The sequence below is a fragment of the Anomaloglossus baeobatrachus genome, chromosome 5 (assembly GCF_048569485.1).
Source record: "Anomaloglossus baeobatrachus isolate aAnoBae1 chromosome 5, aAnoBae1.hap1, whole genome shotgun sequence".
Lineage (NCBI taxonomy): Eukaryota > Metazoa > Chordata > Amphibia > Anura > Aromobatidae > Anomaloglossus > Anomaloglossus baeobatrachus.
Genome location: NC_134357.1, coordinates 240098472 through 240124275, shown reverse-complemented (window position 1 = coordinate 240124275; position 25804 = coordinate 240098472). Strand labels below are relative to the sequence as shown.

General features: G+C 43.8%; 1 protein-coding gene across 3 annotated transcripts in view; it reads left to right on the top strand.

Annotated features, from left to right (window-relative positions):
• The window catches only part of LOC142311128 (gastrula zinc finger protein XlCGF66.1-like), a 33456-nt gene extending 13420 nt beyond the window's left edge, over positions 1-20036 (top strand). For 2 of the 3 annotated variants that reach the window (XM_075349266.1, XM_075349267.1), the window contains exons 6-8: positions 383-462; positions 14853-14961; positions 17850-20036. In XM_075349266.1, coding sequence (XP_075205381.1) covers positions 383-462; positions 14853-14961; positions 17850-18718 — 1058 coding nt within the window. In that variant the 3' untranslated portion in view covers positions 18719-20036. The remainder of the gene's footprint in view (positions 1-382; positions 463-14852; positions 14962-17849) is intronic. The other variant, XM_075349268.1, reaches the window with a different exon arrangement.
• Positions 20037-25804: the final 5768 nt, after the last annotated feature.

Below are 25804 nucleotides of genomic sequence, written 5' to 3'. Positions count from 1 at the left end.
CGCATTGTGGGCCGGGAGCCGCAGGACGCTGGTAAGATCTGTTCATCGTTCCCGGGGTGTCACACACTGCGATGTGTGCTGCCCCGGGTACGATGAACAACCTGACGTGCAATTCTAGAGACAGGTACGGTGTGTATGCGATGAACATTTTACCGTTGAATCGCACATACCTGTCACACACTGCAATTTACTTACAATGCCGGATGTGCGTCACTTACGACGTGACCCCGCCGACACATTGTAAGATATATTGTAGCGTGTAAAGAGGGCTTTACAAATGAAGATGGTTTATGATGAGTTGGACTGCAGAATGAAGGTAAAGCAGCCAACAAGTGCTCAACACCTCTTAGTAAAGCTTCCTCATTGTGCATGTTTCCTATAGATGGATCCAATAGACAAAATAAACGGAAGAAATGTCCCCGACCTCTTTATTCAAAGGAAGATCCAGAGAAAATTCATCAGGTAATTGAAACAGATGTTGCACCTTATAGTTTATCAAAGAACAGACTTTTTGACCTAAAATGTTAATCTAATGCGAAAGGAGCAGATGACTGGAAATAGGGTTTATGGCAGCTACTTTTCGTGCTATATTAAGAGAACATGTATTGGTATTCTTTAGCACTCCGCTACTGACCATGGCTAGCTTCACCCTTTTAAGGATGGTCTTTTCTTTTAAGGAGGTTGACCTAGATTCTCATATTGATGACCTATCCTAATGGCCAAAAATAGCAATCAATTCAGCAATACACTAGATGTTGCTCCAAGCCTCATTAATATATAGACCAAAAAGCAGTAGAGGACTAATAGGATTATTAAAACATCACCTTTATTTGATTAAGTAAAAAATCTAATCACACTCACTATAAAGTGCTCAAGTGCTCAAATGTGCTCGATGTTTAAAATTAGGAATGGAAATACACCATTCAAAAACTCGTTTATATAGGGACAAATAACAAGTAATGGTGACGTCTAGGGGATTAGATGTATTAATTCACACCCCCACTTCATACCAATATAGGGGATAACGGTAGTTCGCTTAAATACATCCAATAACGGGTAAACCATGGCTTACGCCATATAATATACAACAGTTTAATCCGTGAAATGCAATTAGTTTTAGTGGATCAAAATACCTATAGTAAAGGATAAATACATGGGCAGTGGCTCATATCCATTAAAACACTAATAGGCATATAATGAATCCACAATAACAGTGGTATAATTGCACAAGATGTATATCTTCATTTGGAAAAAATATATGACAGTGGTGATGTATAATAATAAGGCCTAAGCCACATGGCGAGAAAATCAGTGCGAGTGGAGAGCGATAAAACATCGCATTACACTCGAACCAATATTAGCCTGTGTGACAGCGCACATGAGCGATTATTTTATCAGCCCTGATCGGACCGAGAAAACAATTGCAGCATGCTGCGACTCTAATGCGAGACTCTCTCTCTCGCACCCATTCAAGTGAATGGGGCGAGAGAAAAATCGCACTGCACTCGCAGTACACCGGTGTACCGCATGTGCTGAGCGAGAATGGCAATAGCCAACTACAAAGGAAAGGGGGAGATAAATCCCTCCAGCCCCTCCTCCGTGTTGGCCCACCCCTCCTCAGAGCCGGCCCGCCCCCCCCCTCCCCGCAGCTGAGGTCCGCTCGCACAGTCGGACCTCAGATGCAGGGACACTAGCATGACACTCGGCTCCTGCTGTGCTGCCAGCGCGAGACGAGTGTCATGTGAGCATCGCACTAGTGCCCCGTGTGGCCCCGGCCTAAAGAACGGTCTCACCCATCTGTAAATGAGCTCTCCCTGAGCTGGTTATACCCTTTCTTAATCCCATATACCTCCCGACGTGTTTCGTCCGTATCGGACTCTTCAGGGGACTCTCATAAATAGAATTAAGGGCATGAATGCAGGTAATAGCGCCTGCTACAAAAATCAACCAGTCCACCTGTGGCCTGCCCTTGTTAGGGCAGGAGTTGGGATCTTCACACTCAGCGATAGATGTAGGACTGAGGGTCCCGTTAAGAAATTGCTGGAGGCCTGGACACATTGAACAGCTGATCCCTAGTGACGGTGAATTTACAGATGGGTGAGACCTTTCTTTATCATTTATTATACATCACCACTGTGATATATTTTTTCCAAATGAAGATGTACATCTTGTGCAATTTTACCACTGTTATTGTGGATTCATTATATGCCTATTAGTATTTTAATGGATACGAGCCACTGCCCATGTATTTATTCTTTACTATAGGTATTTTGATCCACTAAAACTAATTGCATTTCACAGATTAAACTGTTGTATATTATATGGCGTAAGCCATGGTTTACCCGTTATTGGATGTATTTAAGCGGTGGGATTGTTGAGAACTACCGTGATCCCCTATATTGGTACGAAGTGGGGGTGTGAATTAATACATCTCATCCCCCTAGATGTCACCATTACTTATTATTTGTCCCTATATAAACGAGTTTTTGAATGGTGTATTTCCATGCCTAATTTTAAATATCGAGCACATTTGAGCACTTTATAGTGAGTGTTATTAGATTTTTTTGACTTAACATTTATTTGATTGTTTTAATAATCCTATTAGTCCTCTACTCTACTGCTTTTTGGTCTATCCTAATGGCCAATATAACATTGGTGGGTGGCTGACCCCACCTATGATCAGCAAATATCTGCTTCAAAAACTGGCAGATGTTAGCAAAGTACCGCAGTGTAGATTGTATAGTGGCCACTGCTGAGTACTGTAGTTCATCTTTCACTTAAATGATATGTAAATCCCTAACAATCCCTTTTTTTTTTATTGTCACAATCCAGGAGCTGTAAATCCAAAGAGCTAGTACTTATATAGATGAGAGATTGTAGGAAATTACGGGCATCACCCCACAGCTTTTATCACCACCCTCAAACGAATCGTCTTGGATGGTTTTTATAGAAGCAGCATTAGACACAGCATCGGTGCCCCCTAATGACAATTTGAGGACAGTGAGAGAAGCTGCTGGGCAGTGCTGATGTTATTCACCCTGCTTCTATCTCCACACCCTGATGATGTCTCCTTTATACCGTAAGAAGCCGCAGCGGAGATAGAAGCAGAATGTCAGCACCTCAGTCACTTCTCCCACTGCATCTATATGGGACATGGATTCAGGACATCTTCAGAGGGCGGTGATGAAAGTCAAACCAATTTAACAAAAAAGGAACCAAAAACAATAGTATCGAAATAATCTTTATTAAAGTAAATCAAAGCAAAAAGGGTGTCATTACAGAATGATACACAAGATGGCAGCGCCCATCAACAGGAGAAAAGGGGAATCGCCAAAATGAAAAATTGTACAAACATAAATATAAAGCCAGTTCCAAATTCCAGTGTAATAATGACCAACACAATTATATGTGATTTAAACATAAGGTTATGTATGTGCTGATGCAACAATAAAAAGCATTAAATGGATGGTGAGGCTAACCTGTTAACATCTCCTCCTGCTGGAATGGTGCCACCCAACAAACGTTTCAGCAAACAGCCTTCGTCGGGGGTCGCGACGAAGGCTGCCCCCTGACGAAAGCTGCTTGCTGAAACGTGCGTTGTCAGGGCGCAGCCTTCGTCACGCCCCCTGACGAAGGCTGTTTGCTGAAACGTTTGTTGGGTGGCGCCACTCCAGCAGGAGGAGATGTTAACAGGTTAGCCTCACCATCCATTTAATGCTTTTTATTGTTGCATCAGCACATCCATAACTTAATGTTTAAATCACATATAATTGTGTTGGGCATTATTACTCTGGAATTTGGATCTGGCTTTATATTTATGTTTGTACACAGTTTTTCATTTTGAGGATTCCCCTTTTCTCCTCCTGTTGATTGGGTGCTGCCATCTTGTGTATCACTCTGTAATTGACACCCTGTTGTTTCTGGTTCCTTTTTTGTTATATTGGATTGGTTATCTGTTAAGGAACCTTTTTACCTTCCTATCTATTTTTGAGTCCGGGTGATGAATATATAAAGTAATTCACTATTTTGGTATACGATCAAATCATCTGTTATTTTTTTCACCCTTTTCTCAAAACATTTTAGTTGTATATTGGTTGGTGATGAAAGAAAGTGTAGTCAGTAACTGCAGCACCACTCCCTGATGACACTTTGTTTTAGGAAAGGTAATAGACGCTGCAGGGAAATGAGTACAGCTCCAACCTTGTGTGACATACGTCTGAATCTCCTCTCAGAGATCACAAAACGTGAAGTAAAGAAACACATTTAGGAATTCAGAATAGGGAGAAGTATAGGACATTTTATAATAAAGTGAAATACAAAAGTGCGGAGGGTGTAAAAATACATATTTATAAAGGACTAGCTGTACTACCCGGCTTCGCCCGGGTTAATAACTGTTGTTAACAAAATAGAATGTATTAACAAAAATGTATTCTGCACACAAAAACCACAAAACAAATAGATATAAATGTAATTATTAAAAGGCAAAAACTAAGCTAATAGAAGCATTACACAACATATATTTCAACACCACAGATATTCCACACAGATTTAACTAAATTGGCCAAGTAATGTGCTCCGTCTGTCTCTTTCCCCGTCTGTCTCTTTCCCCGTCTGTCTCTTTCCCCGTCTGTCTCTTTCCCCGTCTGTCTCTTTCCCCGTCTGTCTCTGTCTGTCTGTGTCTCTGTCTCTCTGTCTGTCTCTCTCTCTATCCGTCTCCCCACCGACATCTTATTACCTCACATATAAGCTTCTTATACTATGAATGTCTTTTCTTCCTATAGCAAGCAATCACAGCTCCTACTAATAACCTGTAGTTGCAGGCTCCATTTACTTTAATGGAGGCATGTTTTTTGGAGAGTAACTGTAAAGCGCGGGGTTAAATTTTCCTGTCAAAACATAGTCTACGATGTTCACATGAGGTGTCTGCAAAACTTCGTGATTGTAAATGCGACGGTGCGGGTACACTTTTCGTTTCACTTTTTCCCCATGTTGTAGATAGGGGCAAAATTGATTGGTAAATTGGAACGCGCGGGGTTAAAATTTCGCCTCACAACATAGCCTATGACGCTCTCGGGGTCCAGAGGTGTGTGTGCAAAATTTTCTGGCTGTAGCTGCGACGGTGCAGATGCCAATCCCGGACACACACACACACCCCTTTATATATTAGATATCTTCTGTCGGACCACCCTTTTAAGGAGATGCCAATTTTTTTTATAGTTTTAGTTAGTGGCATGTAAAAGTACTGTTTTTGTGAACAGTTAAACAAGTTGAAGATGAAATGATCTCTAAAAAGGTATAAAGTAAAAGATGACACATTTTGCTTTTTATTTTAGGCAAAAAAAATTTCATCTTTACATTTGGAAAAATTGCAAAAAAGAAAATGGGCCGTTGCAAACGTTTGGCCACCCTTAACATTGACCAAGGTTTCAGACATTAATTAGCCTGTTAGGGTTACAGCTTGTTCATTATCTTTATTAGGAAAGGCCAGGTGATGCAAATTTCACAGCTTTATAAAAACCCAGCCTCCTCTAACTTTCTCTCAAAAAAACAGCAGCCATGACTTCTTCTAAGCAGCGGCCTAGCACTCTCAAAATGGTGGATGCCCACAAAGCAGGAGAAGAAGATAGCAAAGTGTTTTCCCTTCACCCATGACAGCACCACGTGAGAGAGGGATCCACCCAGCGAGGACAGGAAACCATTCTGAAATAAAAAGGCGGTACCTCTCCCCTTCGTCAGTTGGTTTTCTGTCCTTGATGGGAGACCCTTGTTTGTTTTTTCTGAATACGGCGGTGAAGACAAAAGATGGCAGGTTGTCTGCTTATCTAGCCCCGTTCGGTGTCTGGAAGAGCAGGGTGAGTCCTGTAGCACCGTTCTTCGGGGCTGGAAGCGCCGTCCACCAGCCCTTGGGGAACCTGGTGTCCGTGTGGGGGTGTCGGGCTGGACCCGTTCCAGACCGCCGCTCCATCCTCCCCACATCGCGCTCCCCTGCTGCCTATGGACTTCTGGGTCGCGGTGACGCGCAGTGGGCATGCTGGGTAATGGGCGTGCCTGCCTGACGTCACCAGAAAGAAGATGGCGATGCCCATACAGCAGTAAAAAAAAAGGAGAAAAAAAAAAAAAAAGGCAGTGAGAATGATTGGTAATGGCTCCCACTGCTTGTGCACCGGAGGGAGCGTGGGGCGATGGGGAGGGGCCTCTTTTGGGACCGGAAGGCAGAGGATCGGATTTAAAAGGCACTTCCTGGTCCAGGATGGACACAGATGAGCAGCAGCACTCTCTGGTGCGCCGTCAGCAGGGCCGTAAGAATGGTGGTCACTCCAGTCATTCCGAGCCAGACGGGCCGTGGCAGCCAGGAAAACATCTCAAGGCTCCACAGCTTCTGTGAGACCTGTGGATGTTCCGAAGCGGCCTTCAGAACCGGTACCCTTGATATCCTATGGTGGTGATTGATCTTTGTGAATGTCACCTTACTCATAGGTCCCTTGTGGTGTTTTTCCCGCTTTTGTCTCTGCCTCAATAGGCCCCTAAAAAATCCATATCTAGAAAGAAGCATAAGGAGTGTCCCCTGTGTAGGGAGTCCCTCTCGGATCAGTGGCAAAAGAAATTGTGTGCGGCATGTATCCGTCGCACAAGTGCAGAGGAATCTCCGGGGATCTCGGCTGACCTTCGGTCTGTAATCCAATCGGAAATACAAGATTCCATGAAGGCTTTCTTGAAAAAGAGGAAGTCAAAGCCAGTAGACACTGAATCCGTTTCTTCCTCATTCAGTGCTTTTTCGGACTCAGACTCCTCATCCTCAGATATCGATATGGGGGGCAGACCGTGCTTCTCCATTGATGATATTGGGACCCTGGTTAAAGCAGTCAGGGCTACTATGGGGTTAACAGAGGAGAGATCCTCTAAATTCCTGGAGGATGTTATGTTTCTTGGATTGGAGGAACCGAAGAAGCGTACCTTTCCGGTTAACATTAAGATTGAGGTTATTATTCAGAAAGAATGGAAACGTCTTGACAAAGCAGGCTCCCTCCCCTCTTGTTCAAAGCAGAAGTATCCCTTTGATGATGACAAGACAGCGTTATGGGATAAGGCCCCACGAATCGATTCAGCCATAGCAAAATCCTCTAGGCGAGGAGGCATTCCCTTGGAGGACTCAGGCACGTTAAGAGATCCCCCTAGACAAAAAAAAACGGATGGCTGCCTTAAACACTATGGGAAACATCAGCAGGGATTTTGAAGCCGGCTATCGCCAATACCTGCACAGCCCGTGCTTTAATGATCTGGCTCCAACAGGTGGCGGATAAATTAAGGGATAACACATCTAGGGAAAAAATCCTTTCTAAGTTACCACTTCTACAAGGAGCAGCAGCATTTCTTGCTGACTCCTCAGCGGATGTGATCAGGCTGGGAGCACGCTTAGCAGGATTATCCAATCTAGCCAGAAGGGCTTTATGGTTAAAGAGTTGTCCGGGGGATCTACAATCCAAACATAAATTGTGTTTGGTGCCCTGTGACGGTCAACTCCTTTTTGGAAAACAGCTAGAGGATGCGTTGGAGAAAGCATCTGATAGCAAAAAGTCCTTCCCGAGGTTCCACTCTGGCTCATCTCGTTCATTTCGGAGGCAAACATTCAGCAAGGGCAAACCCCCGGATAATCTGAGGTAGGGAATGTAAGCCCAGGCGAAAGTCAGGCTTCATGTTCGGGGGTTCCGCAGCCTCCTCAAAGAAATCATCCCAGGGACACCAGGCTGCCAGTCGGGGGACGCCTTTCTCATTTTCTGGGGGCATGGGAAAGTATTTCCTCCAACACCTATGTGCAGGCCATTATAAAGGAAGCTCTAAAATTGCAATTTCTCAATTAGCCCCCGCAACATTTTATCATCACGCCTCTTCGGAGGTGAGAGGAAGAACAGGCTCTAGAATCAGAAGTCATGTTATTACTAGACAAGAAAGTCCTGGGCGAGGTACCACTTTCGGAAAGGGAAAAAGGCTTCTATTGCCCTCTTTTTCTCGTACGGAAACTGGATGGTTCCTTCCAAACAATAATCAACCTCAAACATCTCAACCTGTTTTTTCAGTATTACCCGTTCAAGATGGAGTCCAATCAGTCGGCCATAAAGCGGTTGTTCTGCGACTGTTATATGGCAGTGATAGACTTAAGAGATGCCTATTACCATATTCCTATGCATCAACATTTTCAACAGTTCCTACGGGTGGCCCTTTTCATCAAAGACAGACTTCTTCATTTTCAGTTCAGAGCCCTTCCCTTTGGGCTGTCTATCGCCCCCAGGATTTTCACAAAAATAGTGGCAGAGATTGTGACGGGGGGTACAGCAGAGCAAGGAGAGACAACAGGCCGAGGAACGATCCAACAGGTTTATTCACAAGAACACTGGAACAGCACACAATAAGTCCACGTAAAACAGATTCGGGGGCCCTTCCCGACAATCCTCGGACCGGATTACAAAGCAATCGTCCTTACAGTAGTCCAAAGAGTTCCACACAATCCCACGGGCCGCCACACAGGCCTAGCTCCGTCCGTGTCCACAGCCACCCAGGCTGGAGCTCCTGCTCCCTTCAAGTTTCAGCTCAGCTCTGAAGTTACAAAAAGGGAAATGCATTGTCTGTGCTCCTTGACCAGCCCACCATGTTCAGGGGGTGGGGGTCACACATCCTATCATCAATGGTTTGGTCCATCACAGGGCTCCGATATGTCTGCCAGCCACAGTAGATGAAGGGATCCCCTGCTGTGCAGAACAATGACTATTCCTTCACTGGCCAATTCAATTACAGATTAGATACACAACTCTGGAAAGAAGAGGACAGGCTATTTACATAATCACATTAGATGCCAAGACTACAATTGTATGAGAGAGACACATTGAGATCAGTAGCTCCCCCAAGGAAATACATGAATTACAACTAATACAACCAGGGAAATATGCATATCATGACATAGTATCACAGCATATACAGTGAGAGGGTAAATTACATCTTCACAATCCCTCCCCCTCCCAACTTGTGTACGTACTAGGGACCTCTACAGGTCACTGGTTAAGTACACACAGGCAGAGCGTTACTTACATGTGGCTTCATGCAGCCACGAATTGGCATCGTAGCTCTCCCACATCATTGCCCAGGAGAACAGCTGCAGGCAGACCACCCATCACCCCAACCACACATCGCTTGACCCCAAAACCAAAGTTCAGATCCACAGTGGCTGTGGGAATAGTCCTCCATTGTCCACCAGCCAGTTCAATAACAATCCCAGGTCCTCTATGGATTGCCTCAGGCCGAACCACTCGGGGATCAGCCAGTGTGAGGAAAGCACCCGAGTCACAAAATCCAACAAGTCTCTGTCCATCCAGCACAACCTCCTGCAAGTGCTTACCTCGATGAGCAGAAGTCGTCATAACTGCGGGTCGCACCCCGTAAACTCCTGGTGGTGCAACATGGGGGGCTGAGTCACTAGGCCAGTCCTCACATAACGGTGCCACATCTTCCTCCATGGCACTGGGCTGTAAATAATTAACAATCCGATTGGGTGCAGGATCAGTCCTCATTTGAACAGCTGGGCAGGAGACTTGCCGATGCCCTGGCTGTCCACATTGATAGCATCTGAGCTGGGTCTCCCTCCATCCAAGGCGTCCTCTTGGGTAAGGGGTAGGGGAACTTGGAGGCCGGCTCCCACCTGAAGGTGCTGTAGGGGTTTGAGGATGATTCCTCCATGGCCTGGCTGGGCATGAGGCCTGCAAATGCCCGGGATGCCTACAAACATAACACCTGCGCTCTGTTACTTCCTCTCCCCGGCGTATTCCAGAAAGTGCAGTAGAAGCAACTGGAGGCACATTAACACGGGTATCAACATGTGGTGGCTTAGAGGAACGGGGAACAATGGGGACAGAATAACTGGGGGCATCCGGTGTTGTGGAGATGACTGCTCATTTGCGGATTCAGAATATTCTGCTGGTTCCTTATCTGGACAACTTCCTGGTGATAGGGAACTCCAAACAGCAATGTGCAGAACATCTGCAGTACCTCCAAAAGACCCTGCAAGACCTAGGATGGCTGGTGAACCACGAAAAATCAAAGTTAGACCTGGTTACGACGCAAACGTTTCTTGGTCTCACACTCAACTCTGAGTGTCAGCGGTGCCTTTTACCAGCGGGAAAGGTTCTCAAGGTTTCGGAATTGGCCCTGCAGGCGATCCACCATCCCAAGATGTCTCTGAGGAAAGCTATGTCCCTGCTGGGCACTCTGACATCATATTTCCCGGCAGTTCCATGGGGTCAGATCCACTTGAGAGCTCTCCAATGGCACATGCTGTCTGCCCAGAGACTGTTAGGAATCTTTAGAAGGGGACATCACCCTATCCTGGGAGGTCAGAAGTTCCCTGCTTTGGTGGACGTCCATGGACAGCCTGTCTGTGGGTGTTCCCTGGCTACCACAAGATCGGAAGGTGGCCACTACCGATGCCAGCCAGTCCGGCTGGGGAGCTCACCTCAACGAGCAGATATCCCAGGGATGGTGGTCAATACAGGAAGCAGCACAACCCTCGAACCTCCCGGGAACTGTGGGCAGTGGAGTGAGCGCTGAAAGCCTTTCTTCCCCACCTCTGGAGGCAACCTGTTCGTATAATGTCAGACAATCATTCCACAGTCTCGTACATAAACCACCAAGGGGGCACAAGGTCCCCATCCCTCATGCATGTATCTTACAGACTTTTTCACTGGGCAGAGCAGAATCTCCTCTCTCTCTCAGCTCTACATATACGGGGTCATCTGAATACCACAGCAGATTACCTCAGTCGCCATCGACTGCAACAAGGAGAAAGGTCCTTGAATCCCCGGATTTTTCGACAGATAGTGACTCTATTGGACACACCACAGATAGACCTATTTACCACCAGACTGAACAGTCAGGTAGTGCAGTTCTGTTCGTTAAACCCGTCGGACCAGCCCTTTGCCGTGGACGCACTACAGGTTCCATGGACCTTCAAACTGGCTTATGCCTTTTCCCCAATCATCATGCTGCCGACAGCTCTACAGAAAATCAGGGAAGATCAGGCAAGGGTTCTTCTTATTGCCCCTTTCTGGCCCAAAAGACCATGGTTTTCTCTCCTGGCAATGTTGGTCACAGATCCCTGGGTTCTGTCGGAGGTTCCGGACCTTTTAGTGCAGGGGCCAGTATTCCATGCACAGGAGAAGGCGTTCTATTTGACAGCTTGGAATTTGAGAGGTCACTGTTGAGGAGCAAAGGGTTTTCCCCTGACCTAATCTCTACATTGCTGAAGAGCCGTAAGCCAGTTACCACAAAAATCTACGGGAGAGTGTGGCATAAATTCCTGACATTCACAAATAGTCCCCTGTGTACGGAGGCTGCTATTGTATACATCTTAGAATTCTTACAGAAAGGGTTTGACCTAGGACTTGCAGTAAACCCTTTCAATGTTCACGTTTGTGCCTTAGGGGCCTTATACAATTGTAACCTAGCAGCCAACAAGTGGGTTAAAAGGTTTATAACAGTATGTGATAGGACTAAACCAGTAGTCATACCTAAAGTTCCACCATGGGACCTAAATTGAGTTTTGGATGCCCTCACTGGTCCTCCCTTTAAGCCCCTTACAGAGCTCTCCCAGAAGTTACTAACGTTAAAAACAATTTTGCTAGTTGCATTAACATCAGCTCGTAGAATTAGTGATTTACAGGCCTTATCGCTAGTACAGCGCTACACTCAAGTCTTCGATGATAGGGTTATTTTACGACCAGTCCCGGCTCATCTCCCAAAGGTCACCTCTCGTTTTCATAGGTCGCAAGAAATAGTTCTACCCTCATTTTGCATCAATCCCATTAATTCTGGGGAACGCAGGTTTCACTCGTTAGATGTGCGTAGGACCCTCCTTCAATACATCTCTGTGACACATACGGTGAGGAAAACGCAATCCTTATTCATAGTTTTTCAGGGTTGTACAAAGGGTCTGGGGGTATCAAAGAGCACTATTGCTAGGTGGATTAGGGAGGCCATTGATTTAGGGGTACTTTGCACATTGCGACATCGCTACTGCGATATCGTCGGGGTCAAATCAAAAGTGACGCACAGTAACGATGTCGCAACGTGTAAAGCCTAGATGCACCGATAAACGATTGCAAAAGCGTAGAAAATCGGTGATCTGTGTAGTGTCGGACATTTTCATAATGTCGCACCAATAGGAGATACGATGTTGTTCCTCGTTCCTGCGGCAGCACACATCGCTGTATGTGAAGCCGCAGGAGCGAAGAACATCTCCTACCTGCGTCCACCGGCTATGCGGAAGGAAGGAGGTGGGCGGGATGTTTACGTCCCGCTCATCTCCGCCCCTCCGCTTCTATTGGCCGCCTGCCGTGTGACGTCGCTGTGATGCCGCACGACCCGCCCCCTTAGGAAGGAGACGGGTCGCCGGCCAGAGCGACGTCGCAGAGCAGGTAAGTGCGTGTGAAGCTGCCGTAGCGATAATGTTAGGTACGGCAGCTACCACAAGATATTGCATGTGCGACGGGGGCGGGTACTATCGCGCTCGCCATCGCTATCATCGGCTAGCTATGTCGCAGCATGCAAAGTACCCCTTAGCCTACTCAGCTACTGGTGCGACTGTTCCTGTGGACATTCGGGCTTATTCCACCAGAGCGGTGTCAACCTCCTGGGCTGAAAAGGCGCAGTTATCTATTGACCAGATTTATAGGGCCGCTACCTGGTCCTCACAATCTTTCTTCCGACACTATCGGTTGGATCTATCCTCCTCGGCGGATCTTTCGTTTGGTAGAAGGGTGCTTGAGGTGGTGATCCCTCCCTAAACAAGTGGTTCTCTGAAAATCTCTCACGTGGTGCTGTCATGGGTGAAGGAAAAACACCAAGGTTACTTACCGGTAGACGTTTTTTTCCGGAACCCATGACAGCACCCATATAATCCCTCCCTTTCTCACCCTTGGTGTGCACTGTTCTGGCTGTGCATGTGTGTGTTATAGTTGGTGGGGGAGTTAAGTTCTAACGATTTGTTAGAGGTCCTCTCAATTCTCGGTAATCAACTGACGAAGTGGAGAGGTACCGCCCTTTTATTTCAGAAAGGTTTCCTGTCCTCGCTGTGCGGATCCTTCTCTCACGTGGTGCTGTCATGGGTTCTGGAAAAAACGGCTAACGGTAAGTAATCTTGGTGTTTCAAATTGACCTTTCCTCAGCTCAAAATGTAATTAAGAAATGGCAGTTTACAGGAACAGTGGAGGTTAAGATAAGGTCTAGAAGATCAAACAAAAATTCTGTGAGAACTGATCGTCAGATTGCTAGAATGGCAAAACATAGCCCCCGCCTCTGACTGCAAAAGACCTTCACGAAGATTTAGCAGACTCTGGAGTTGTTGTACATGATTCTTCTATTTAGAGACACCTGCACAAATATGGTCTTCATGGAAGAGTCATGGGAAGAAAACTCTCTGGTGTCCTCAGCATAAAATTCATGGTCAGACTTATGCAACAGAACAGCTAAACAAGCCTGATGCATTTTGGTTCACATCACTGAGGCTGACAACCTCAGTTAAAAATATCTACCCTCCAGGATTTCACCAATGGCCATCTTACACAACCTATGTAAAATTTTGGCCAATGATCTATTATGTTACAGATAAGCTTGCGTAAGCGTTCACCCATGAGAAGTACATTTCTTTAGGTGAACCCCTGACACATTTTAAAAAGTTAATACTTAAGATATAAGAGGGCAACATATGGAGTTAAAGTGCAGATTTAGTTTATGAAAGACTGCAGTACTGAATCCTCAAAATGCCCTCTTTTTCTTGGGAGTTAGTGGGAAAATATGGTGCACCCACTGCAGCATCATGGTAGCCGCCACTTCGTGGTTAACTGCTATGGCTGCATCCTGTTACATGTTTCTGTATTTCTGCAAATCATGTATCATAAGGCATAAAAACCATAGGAATTCCTAAATTGCTACTTAAGAAAATACTTTGGAAAAGGTGAATATGGGGAAATAGGTAGCAAAAAGTAGTTGTTAGGCAAATATAAGGACACGTGGGATGTACTTTAAGTGACCAAATACGCGATCACTGTAGCCTGTAGGGTGGGGTAATATAATTTTTATATGGAAATAAGGTGGGAATTACTTGGATAAGTAAAATAATTCCAAACATTTTACCTGTGACATGTCAAATTTGAAAAATTCCCATAAAGACATGAAGCTAAAGTTGCACGCTTGTGACAGTCAACAATGAGGATATTCATTCTTGACAATATTTTGCCTACATGTTCCAGCATTGATCCAGTGTTGTTATCCGGCTTGGTGAACACACTAGTTCAGTGCCAAAACATAGACCAAAAATATCTTCACTATACTCCTGGACTTCGGGATGTTTTCTGCGAGCAGTGTCCACATCTGACTTCTTATGCTCTTTGGAATATTTCAAGTGGAGAACCAACATCTGGTTGGAAATAGAAGAAACACTGATATATTTTCATGGGACAACACTGAAGATATGACACCTTAATATAATGTAAAGTAGTCAGTGTACAGCTAGTATAATAGTGTAAATTTGGCGTGCCCTTTAAATAACTCAACACACAACCATTAATGTCTAAACCACTGGCAACAAAAGTGAGTACACCCCTAAGTGACAATTATCAAATTGTGACTGTGCCCAAAGTGTCAATATTTTGTGTGGTCACAATTATTTTCAAGAACTGCCTTAACTCTCTTAGGCATGGAGGTCCCTACAGTTTTACAGGAGCCACTGAAATCATCTTTTATTTTATGTGTTTTACACTAAACTTCTCCACTGGTGTTTTGAATTGCACATTGTTTTACCGTTGATATAGGGCACAGATCAGACTGATATTAAAGTTGAAGTTGTTTTAGAAGAAGAGGAATATGTCTGGTGTGATCAGCAATATAGCAAGGAGGAAATTCCTACAGATATCGGTTCAGGTGAGTGAGAACCAACAAACAACCGGAAAAAAGGAAACCGTAAATAACAAATATACTGTACATGATCCATTTGAGTCACTAGAACAACAATATTCCTTACTCCAGACACTTCTTTGCCTAGAGGTACATGTGGGGCACAATTGACCCGTTGTTATTGCAGATTGCACCAGCCCTCCCCATGGTATGCCCCAACTAATTCCTCGTCTTTTTTTTAGTCCAAGGCCCTCCTATTTCCCATGACATGCTTAGAGGAGGGGAACATAAATGAAATGATGGATGGGTGTATGAACCATTATAGTGCTGTAATTACAATGGATGAGGTGAATTTAGTGTAGGGGTGCACAACTTGCGGCCCTCAATGACTTTCTCTGCAGCCCTCAGCTGTCTGGTCACAGACACACCTGACACTGTGTGGTGTCTCCTCGTATGGATTTTCCATGTTAGGGAGCAGAGAAGTGTTGTGTATCACTGCAGAGAGGGGTAACTATTCTGCCCTCTATGGCTATGTTTGTGATCATGTCATCCTTATGGTAAGGAGCAGGTGAAGTAAAGAAGTGGCTGTATGTGAGTACCGCTATAACTATTGCAGTTATAGCAGAAGGGGAACAATTGACTGTCGGCATCTCCATAAACGACAATAGAGAAAGCTGAATCTCTGGTCTCCACCTTTCTGGATTGCGAACGGGAAAGAATAGGACCGCTATAGTCCTGATAGGGGGGGTCCTAAAAATGGAATCAGCACCTATTAGATATTTCTGTTTGATGTTTTCTTATGTCCCATCGGGATGGTACAAGCTGACAATGTAGCTTTTGGACCAAAGAAGCTTGTGCGCCCCTGGTTTAGTTGGAACTGAATGATAATTTACAGGTAGTGAATTTGATCATGAGAAGCATCGTAGCGTGCGCAGATTTTTTTCATCTTTACATCTGCGCACACGCCGATTCTTCTCAGTCTTCACCGCAGTGTGTTCAATAAAATGGCACTAGAGATCATAGTACGCACATGCGCGGACTCTAGCGCCATTTTAATGAAGATTTGAGTATTGTGGCAATGTTCACGTGCCGCCAGTAACAGCAATGGCAGCACGATATTCAAATACAGAAAGGGGGCAAGCCGGGAGGATGAATAAACATGAGGACCCGACCCACAAAGGCCTGCTCATGTTGCACGCATCAATCAAAGTGCACTGCATTTCTGCAACTTTGATTAAAGATATTTAATCAACCAAGCATGGGACCTTTCTATAACATATATGCCAGCATTCATCATTTTAGCGCCAGTATGGCACTGCCTTTACCTCATAGCAAAATCCTGCTGGTTGATCCTCTTTTAAGTAGTTGCATTTAGTGCTGTGAGTTGTAACTGGCTACTGCTTAGCTAAATCACCTATCTCCTCATTGTTGCAGACTGCTGTTTTGTCCTTCTCTAGTGCAGCTCTACCTCCTCAGATGGCTGCTGCATATAACCACAAATCTATCACAAGCTCACCAGAAAGTCATTGATAGGAGCAGTAAATCCTATTACAAGAGATGGAATGATTACTCTGCTCTGCATTAATTTGGCTGATGACAAGATAACGTGATCTTTATGAATTTTGTTGTGCTAAATCCAAAAATCACATCCGTTTCCTCCAGTTACTTCCTTTTTGCTCCGCAAAACGCTGTTTATTAAGCAACTGTTACATTAATACCATAAATTATTTATATTATTCAGATATGCTGAATATGCAGAAAGAAATACTGAATATGTAATCGGTATAACTAATAGGAGACTGCTTAATCGGTTGCAAGCTGCCGATGTCGGAATGTTATAGCTATATAAAGCAGTGTGAATACAGACGGCAGCATTCAGTCATTCAAGAGGCTCACAAGTCACTGCAAATTGAACTATGTTAAAAACTGTTTTGTTGAATATTTGGCACTTGAGCGGTTCGTGGACGGTGCAGGAATGATCCTGATATATTCTGCTACATTTGTGATTATTTTACAAAACCAAAACAAAGGAGCAAACATGAGTGTCAAATTGCATTTCCATCATAGCCATCTCAACTACTTTCCTTCCAAATCTTGGAGCTATGAGTGAAGAACAAGGTGAACCCTTTCACCCAGACATCAGGACCGTGGAACATAGATATCACAGCAGAACAAAAACATGATGGCAGACGTCTGATGCTGTTTACAGCGTCACAACCCTGATCAGAACTATTCCAGAGCATCGAAAACTAGAACATTTCTCCCCAACAATTACAATTTACACAACGATTACTCTCTTGGTTACATGATAACTTGTTTTTTGAATAAAACCTACATATTACTTGCTATCGCATCTTCAGAATATATTACCGCTGATATTCATCTTTAAAACCTTTAAGCAAACATTTCTCATTTGTGAAAACATTTGACGTAAGGCATATTTTTTAGTTTCATAACTGGGAATTAGCACCTTTCCTTTGGGTAAAATCAGCAATAATACTTACAGTAGATCAGCAGAATATTTTTTGTTTTAACTGTAGTCCAGTGTTATAAAATGCAGATTATTAAACCAACAGTGAAAAAAAAGATGTTTTCTATGTAATTGTTTGTCTGGGATGTTGAGCACCATGCCCATTTATATGTATAGATAACAGCCAAATGGCCTAGGATTTTCTTTTGCATTCTTTGTATTTTTATTTCTACAGAACTGCATTAGAAGCATATACAACTGGCCAATTGCATTAAGCTTGGATAGTGTGGCCTGTGTTCTTGGAGTGCCTGAAGTGCCCATCTGCCCTAAGAGATGTCACTTGCATTTGAGACCGTTACAGAATGTTATGTAGTTTATTTTGTGTATTAAAACAGAGAGAACTTGAGATTTTTACTTTTTTTTTGTTTTTCTTTTTCTCTCCAAGCAGATGACTGCAAAAAAGGTTCAGATGGACGTCTTAAATATCCAGATTCGAAGTCCACGTTTAATGGTGTCCATGATAGTTCTGGAGAATACTCCATCAGGGAAGAAATGCCCTCAGTGCCTCACAGTGAAGATGCACCATCTAATTTTGAGCAGTGTTCTATTGCTTTTTCACAGACACCTAGTGTTAGAAAGGGTCGACCACTTGGAAAACGTGAAATAAATGTTGAAGGCAAATCAAAACATTTTATACACAATATTGATGAGAGACCATATTCATGTTCAGAATGTGGGAAGTGTTTTAAGCAGAAAGCTTATCTAATTGAGCATCAGAGAATTCATACGGGAGAGAATCTATTTTCATGTCTGGAATGTGGGAAACGTTTTACCCAGAAATTGCGCATGGTTGAACATCAGAGAGTTCACACAGGAGAGAAGCCATTTCCTTGTTTGGAATGTGGGAAATTTTTTTCAACTAAACCAAATCTTTTCAAGCATCAGAGAAACCATAGAAGGGAAAAGCCATTTTCTTGTCAGGAATGTGAAATGTGTTTTACCTTCAAGGCAGATCTGGTTCAACATGAAAGAATTCATAGTGAGGGGAAGACATTTCTGTGTTCAGAATGTGGGAAATGTTTTACAACAAAATGGAATCTTGTTCAACATCAGGGAATTCACAGAGGAGTGAGACCATATTTATGTTCAGAATGTGGGAAATGTTTTACAACTAAATATAATCTTGTTAAACATCAGAGAATTCACACAGGAGAGAGACCATTTTTATGTTCAGAATGTGGGAAAAGTTTTACACAGAAAATACATCTCTCTGAACATCAGAAACTCCACAAAGTACAGATCCCATTCTCGTAATTAAGCTTTACACATTAGATGGCTGTTGGCTGAACTTCGGTCAATTGTTCAGCTGACTGCCATCTCCCCCAACTCTCATACACAGAAATACTCGCTCTGGCAAGCACTCCTGTGGTCTCTATGAGAAAACTGCTGATTGATATGTTGGATGATGGCTTATCTCTTCGAGAACAATACAATAGGCACACTGAAATTGGACATGCATGATCAACATCTCTCTCACCAATAAGTTGACCAGTGCCGCCATACATATTAGATCATTGTGCCCCCATACACATTAGATCATTGGCCAAACCTGTTGATTATTGTCGGGTTTGGCTGGCAGTTTAATTTGTTTGGGGGAGCGGCGTTAGTTCAGACGAAATCGTTTTCTGTGGTAATTAAAATTTGTCACTTTAATTTTTCTGGAGACAAGTGGTGGTGGTGCTATATACAAATGAGATTCTGCACTGGATCTTCCTCCCCTTCTTCACACCATCTTATATGTACTTTGGCCAAAAGGTAGTTTAAAGGAGGTACATCGGTTTCCTGTGTGCCTATTAGCACTGCACTGAATAATTTAACCTAAAACAGTGAATATATGTATTAGAACTGAAAATCTTATGAAGAATAGTCAAGATTTATTTCGAGTCATTAGAAATGTGTGCAGTTTAACTCATATTGGCTAAATCCATCTGTTGGCTATGGGTATTGTTACTTCCACTAGGTGGCACTAGAGTTCAAGTTCCTTCTTCTCTGAAGAAGCAATTTGCATATTTAATTTCCCAGAGGAGCATTGCATGGCTTATAAGTCTACTTACATTGGCATGTCATTCTCCACAAGGAGAAACAATACTCCCTAGACCCTAGTTAGAAGCCTCTCTTACAGCCAAATCAGATCTCATGCTTTGCACTAATGAGGGGCAACACTCAGAAACACCGTTTTTGCAAATTAAGCTTCTGGGTTGGATTTTATAGTAAGTTATATGACAAGGCTCGTTAGTGGGTTAATATTGACTATTTGGATTGCTGTTTCCAAAAGGAGGCACTAGAATTCAATTCCTGTTCCTCTCTGAAGAGACAATTTGCGTAGCACTACATCATACAATGGGAAGCTTGGAATATTAACAGAACTGTAACAAAGGTCGCTCTCTTGGGATCTAGGCTTACATGGAATAAAAAAAAAAATCTATGGATTGAAATACAATCCAAAACTACTGTCATATTGTTCTTTTTTTTTTTTACTTTTCTTTAAAAAAGGTATAGGGTTCAGTGGAAAAATTATACTTGATGTATAAGGTTGGGTGTGATTCAATAAAGTGTATTTTCCTTTTTTTAATGTGTATCTCTGATAGCTCTTTTCTTTTCTACCAAAAGACAGCGGCATTTTTCTAGCTGTCGTGTGGCCTGTCTGTCAGAGCATACACTATGGGACCGATTCATCAAAGCCGTTTCACCAGAATTCTGGCTTAAATTGCTTGAAAAAAATCACAATCTTTTGGTGCAACTCGAAATTGCATAAAAATACTGCGACTTTTGATGTTTTTACCAAAATGAGTAGCGCTGGGGTGTGACAGGGCACGGCAGAGGAGTGACAACATGGATAGTTTAAGTCAGCACCTCGGGTAAGATTTATGAAGCCGCTCACAGAGGAACATGACACTCGATAAACGCTCCCAATTCATGAAGAGAAGTGCACCTCTCCATGAATCAGGAGCTCCTGACTTATCCATGCCTCGTCACCAAAGAGAGGACAAAAGTATTACTACACACTATTAAGCATTGAATTCACGTTTTTCATTAGTCTCATTGCCACACATGTATAAAATGAATTGCTCACCCACATTCTGCCTTTAAAATCCTTTAGAACGACCCATTCTTTCATAGTAATACTGTAATGGGATGCCACCACTGCAACACATCACTTTGTGGTTGAGTTGCTGTAGTTCCTAAATGCCTCCATCTTTCAATATAACCACTGGAACATTTAAGAGGGTTGAAATTTTACAAAGTGACAAAGTGTGTAAGGGTTCGCCAAGCACATAGTGCATCAAAGTCACCAAATCTCTTCTGGCTCGCTAACTATAGACCTATAAACCTCCTCTGGCATTAACATCAATAGAAGACTGAGTCTGTAGGTCCATGGCATGGGTCTTATATCATGCAAGTCTTACATCACCAAGCATAGTGCCAAGTGTCAGATGGAGGGGTGCAAAGCTTGCCACAAGATCTGCAGGAATGGACCATGTGTTGTGGATTCCTGATAATCCTGACATTTTTACCTCAGATACACTAGGAATACATTCATATTTATGAGAATTGTAGACTGCTACTACCAGCCACCAGTCCTTCCAAGGTTTTATCAAAATTACATGGTAAATTTGCCAAGGCTTATGATCTCTTGGGTGATATACCCGTTAATTTATCTTTCCCACAATTTCATAAGTCCTTTGCCAGTTAGCCATAATTTTACTTTCTATTGTGGGAACATGGACTAAGGGTTGAAGTTCATTATTTTAGCAGACCCATTGTAAACCTGGGACTGTCTCTCCTAGGCTTGCAGCAGGCTGTTCTGAAATTCATCTTTTTGGGGGACAAATCTCACACTGTGCAGGAGCTGTGGACCGGAATAAAAGAGTTGCTATTGCTGTTGCCAGTGAACATGAAGCCCAGCCTGGTGGTGTACGATAACGGGCAAAATCTTGTAGCAGCTCTGGGCCTAGGCAGTTTGATAAATATCCCTTGCCTGGCACATGGGCTGAGTTTGGTGGTGCAGCGCTTCCTTAAAAAACTACCCACTTATTTCAGAGCTGCTGGTGAAAGTGGGGGCAGTCTCTGCATTTTTGGGGTTCTCACATTGCTTTTGCTCACCTGTCTGCGCTACAGAATCACTTTTGCATTCTGGCTCTCTACCTCATATGCAACATACCAACAAGGTGGAACTCCACCTTGCATATGCTGGAGAGACTGTGCGAGCAGCAGCAGGCACTAGTGGAGTTCCAGCTGCAGCATGCACAACCTATTCACAATTCAGAAGAAGATCACTTCACTACTGTTAAGGGCGGGCATACATTTACCGTGATGCAATCCAAGTTATGCATTTACTTTAACCCCGTCTGCATCCAAACCATGAGTCATTTTTCATTAGCATGCTATTCATCCACACTGGACCAGTAAGAAATGATACACTGATCAAGGTAGAAAATATGACTGCTTTTATTGCGGAAGTTCAGATACATTTAGAGAAACCAGTTGGCTAGGAGCCAAGAATACGTAACATGTCTCCTATTGGGTGAACCGTAAAAGAGCTTATTCTGTGATATATGTATACTGTATACTTGTTTTCTCATTTATATTGAGTTAAGTCAGCATGATTCACTTATTCTGGGACTTTCATGTGATGAGTCTTATGATGTCTGACTGCAGATATAGGTGTGGTACATATTTCAAACGCCATCTTAAAGTACTGGTTTTTTTTTGTTTTTTTTATATCTTCATATAACTCTTAATACTCATAATAGTTCATAATTCTGTCCATAACACTACTAGCGAGTGGGTCTCCATATAGGATCTGTGTGCCGTGTCCGCTGCTTCAAATACTCAACCAACTTGGCTAGCGCTGATGACGCCATCAGCGTTATTATACAACTTCTATAATGCTTGAGGCTATGATGTAAAAGGTGGTGGGACAGGAGGAAGAGGAGTAGATAACATTGACAACTTTATCAGGGCTCTGGTCCACATAGGGCTCCAAGGTTGGGTTCCTTGCCTGACAGCGGGTCTGTCCCCAACTTTACAGCCAGGGGCCAGTTTCGGAGGAGGAGGAACTGTCTGCACAGCAGAATGGTAATGATATGTATTCAGGGGCATCACTGCAGCATGGCTGGGGGATACAAAAGACCCAGTTCAGACACCTGCGATTGAGAAGAGGTTGCCTTTGCCTCTGGGCAGCCTGACATACATGAGCCAATACATGTTCTGCTTCTGCAAGGACCAGTGATTTGCCAGGATTCTGACCAGTGCTGATTACTGGGAGGCCACCGTGCTAGATCCGTGCTCCAAAGATGACAAAGCATTGCTACTTTCGCCACTTGAGCGAGATTGTAAAATGCATGTGTGGAGCCCACCTGCAGTAATCGCCCCAGGGACATCACTCCACCTTCAGGGACACCACAGGGTCTTCACTTGGGTATAACTGGCAACAGGTATGTCGGTTTTGTATGTATAGGAGTCATGACGCCACTCACGGTTTGCGGTCAGGGATATCAGTGACCGCCACTGCAGGTTTAACGAGCGTCTGGGGCTGATGGAGTCTGCAGTCGGATGGTGTGGCCTCCCGTGAGTGAGGCTAGCCCCAGGGGCTCGGGTGTGTAGAACAACAGGTCCCAGAATAACTCAGTCTTAGTCCGGAATGTCTTTCAACTGATCTTTTCTCACTTTTAGGTGTTTTCTGAGGTACCCGGGCGATGCTGAGATTAAACCAGGTGAAACCAGGTATCCTTTAGGTCGGTCTAAGGGTAACCATTAACTCGCCTTCCTAGCACTTGTTTCGGATCACCCCTGACTTGAAGTACCGTGGGATTCATCCAGAGAAGTCGCTACTGCCTTTTCTCCCCTTTTTGGCCCGTTTGCCGGCAGCGTGGACCAAGGAAGATGGCTCCAGGCTCGATCCTCCTTATGAGCCCCCTCGTTGCTGCTGAGGCTCGGACTCTAGATGGTTGGTGAGGGATTTGTAGTTCCCCTCACCGGCAGGTTTAGCAGATCAATAAATGGATGTCTACTCTAGGGACCTGTTCCCCGTGCGTGCCTAGTCACCAGGGGTCCACGTACTCGACCGACTGACTCCCTCAGCGTCTTTCTGACTGACTGGTAACCGTTCTCCCCCGCTAACGGCTACTTCACGTGCAGGGTCTGACTAGAGTGTGTGCGTGTCTGCGTCTCCTAGCAACCGCCGCTTACTGCTACCAGACTGGCTCTCCTCCTACTTTCCTGACAGCCTCTGCAACTTTAGCTTCCAGCCTCTCCGCTCCACCCCTTGATGACATGTGGAGGCAAGCCCCCTCTTGGGTCTGCCCAAGGGTCCCCTCTAAAGGTGTGGGAGACCTGGTAGCTATGTGTCTGTGCGTACACACCCTATTCCAGCCTTCAAGATTACGTGGAGGTACTGCCCCAGCATGGGTGCAGTACTAAGTGGTGCCTGACCAGGTTAGGGGCGCCATACATGAATATAAGAGCACGCTAGTAGAGGCTCCACTTATGGCGTTCCCACCAGACAGCGGGGACTCTGTGGAAGCACAAGATAACAAGAGAGAGATGCAGCAATTCTACGATGAATTAAGGGAATGCTGGCTAAAAACAATGAACACACAAGGGTGTGCAGCATGATACTGAGCACACTACCAGGAATATTTAAATGAAAAACTTTTATTGAACATGAAAACACACATGTGATTAAAACCAATTAAAACATGCCAACCGTATGGCAGCCATATGTGAAATACAACCAGAGAATTCATGTGCACATCCACAATTGTGAAGGGTTGATAAATAGTATCAATTAGGGTGGCATAAAACAGCAAGAAAACAGTGCTGCAAATACACATTAAATAGATGTGTGTGTGTGTGTGTATATATATATATATATATATATATATATATACACAAGTGCATCTCAATAAATTAGAATAAATTAGAATATCATCAAAAAGTTAATTTCAGTAATTCAATACAAAAAAGAAAATGCATATATTATATAGAGTATATCAAAAAGGCTTTAGAAAAATTCTGCAAGTAATTCTTCTAAATAAATAAGAGCAAGAAATCCGATAAAATGAATCAATTTTATTGTGAACAATATTAAAAACATACAGAAAATATAAAACAGAGATGTATACAGAATAAATTAGAGGATACAGCGGCATAATAAGCAAAATTACTTATTGTGATGATAAATAGTTCCAGATTATTGTTTTATAAATAACTACCACAATAAATTACCAAAGTAAAAACATTCAATATTGATTATTCCCTCAATTAATACAACAAATTATAAGGTATAATATACAAAGTGATTCTGTGCAAATAATTGCCTACAGTAATAATACAAAAAATACCTTACAAAAATTAGTGAATATTATATCAAAAATATATCTAAAACAAACTTATTTTGTGAGGGATAATAATGTATATCAAAGATCCTTAATATGTATAAATTGTGAAAAAAATTATCTAGCTGCCCTAACCTATTCTATCACTGGTAATAGTAGTTCTGGGTTCTTCTTATTTGCACTATGTCCCAGCAGTAATTCCCGAGAAGGACCACTAGATGGCGTTTAAGTAAAAAAATACCAATGAGGTGAATGTAGAAACCTATGTCAGAACAATTTTACAACCAAAATACTGAACGCCGCCAATGTAAGAATCAAACAGGCATAGTGTGGATCAGAACATAATATACAAAGTTACCTGGGCCAATGCTGTTATCTCCAGATGAGAGGATTGTGGCACATAAGTTATATGTTTTGCAATGTTTGATAAAACCCTTTATTCTCTTTACAGCCCGAGGACGTGCTGTGTTTCACCAAGGGGGAATATAGCACCCCTGAGCCACTTAGGGCACTACTAGGAACTGCATCGCCATGGGGATGCAGGGCCTACCCCCAGGGATCTGGAACAGGAGAACACCTAAACACACCAAAATCCTAGTTACCACCTCACACCAAGGGTAATTGGTTAGTCAGATACAAGGGGATGGTCACCTAGAGGGCAGAGCCAGAGCAGAGAACTAGACAACCTGGTGGGAGGGAACAGTAGGCAGAACAGGAGGACAGAGTAGAGAGTGAGAGTGAGAAGAGGTGCCTTGAGCTGGGTCGTATAACGGTGACCCGGGAGCACAGGAGAGTCATCCGAGTAGCGCTGGGACCAGAGCACCTGCGCCGCCCCCGTGTCAGCAGCTGGGCTGCTCAGATCCAGATCCGCGGTGAGGGGTGTCCGGACCCGGGGGTCGTGCGGCCACTCAAACGAAGGGGGGTTATTTACAGGGGATAGTATTTAGAGTTCGTGACTCCACCTGTGGTGTGTGTGGTAACACGGAGTACCACTGCTGCA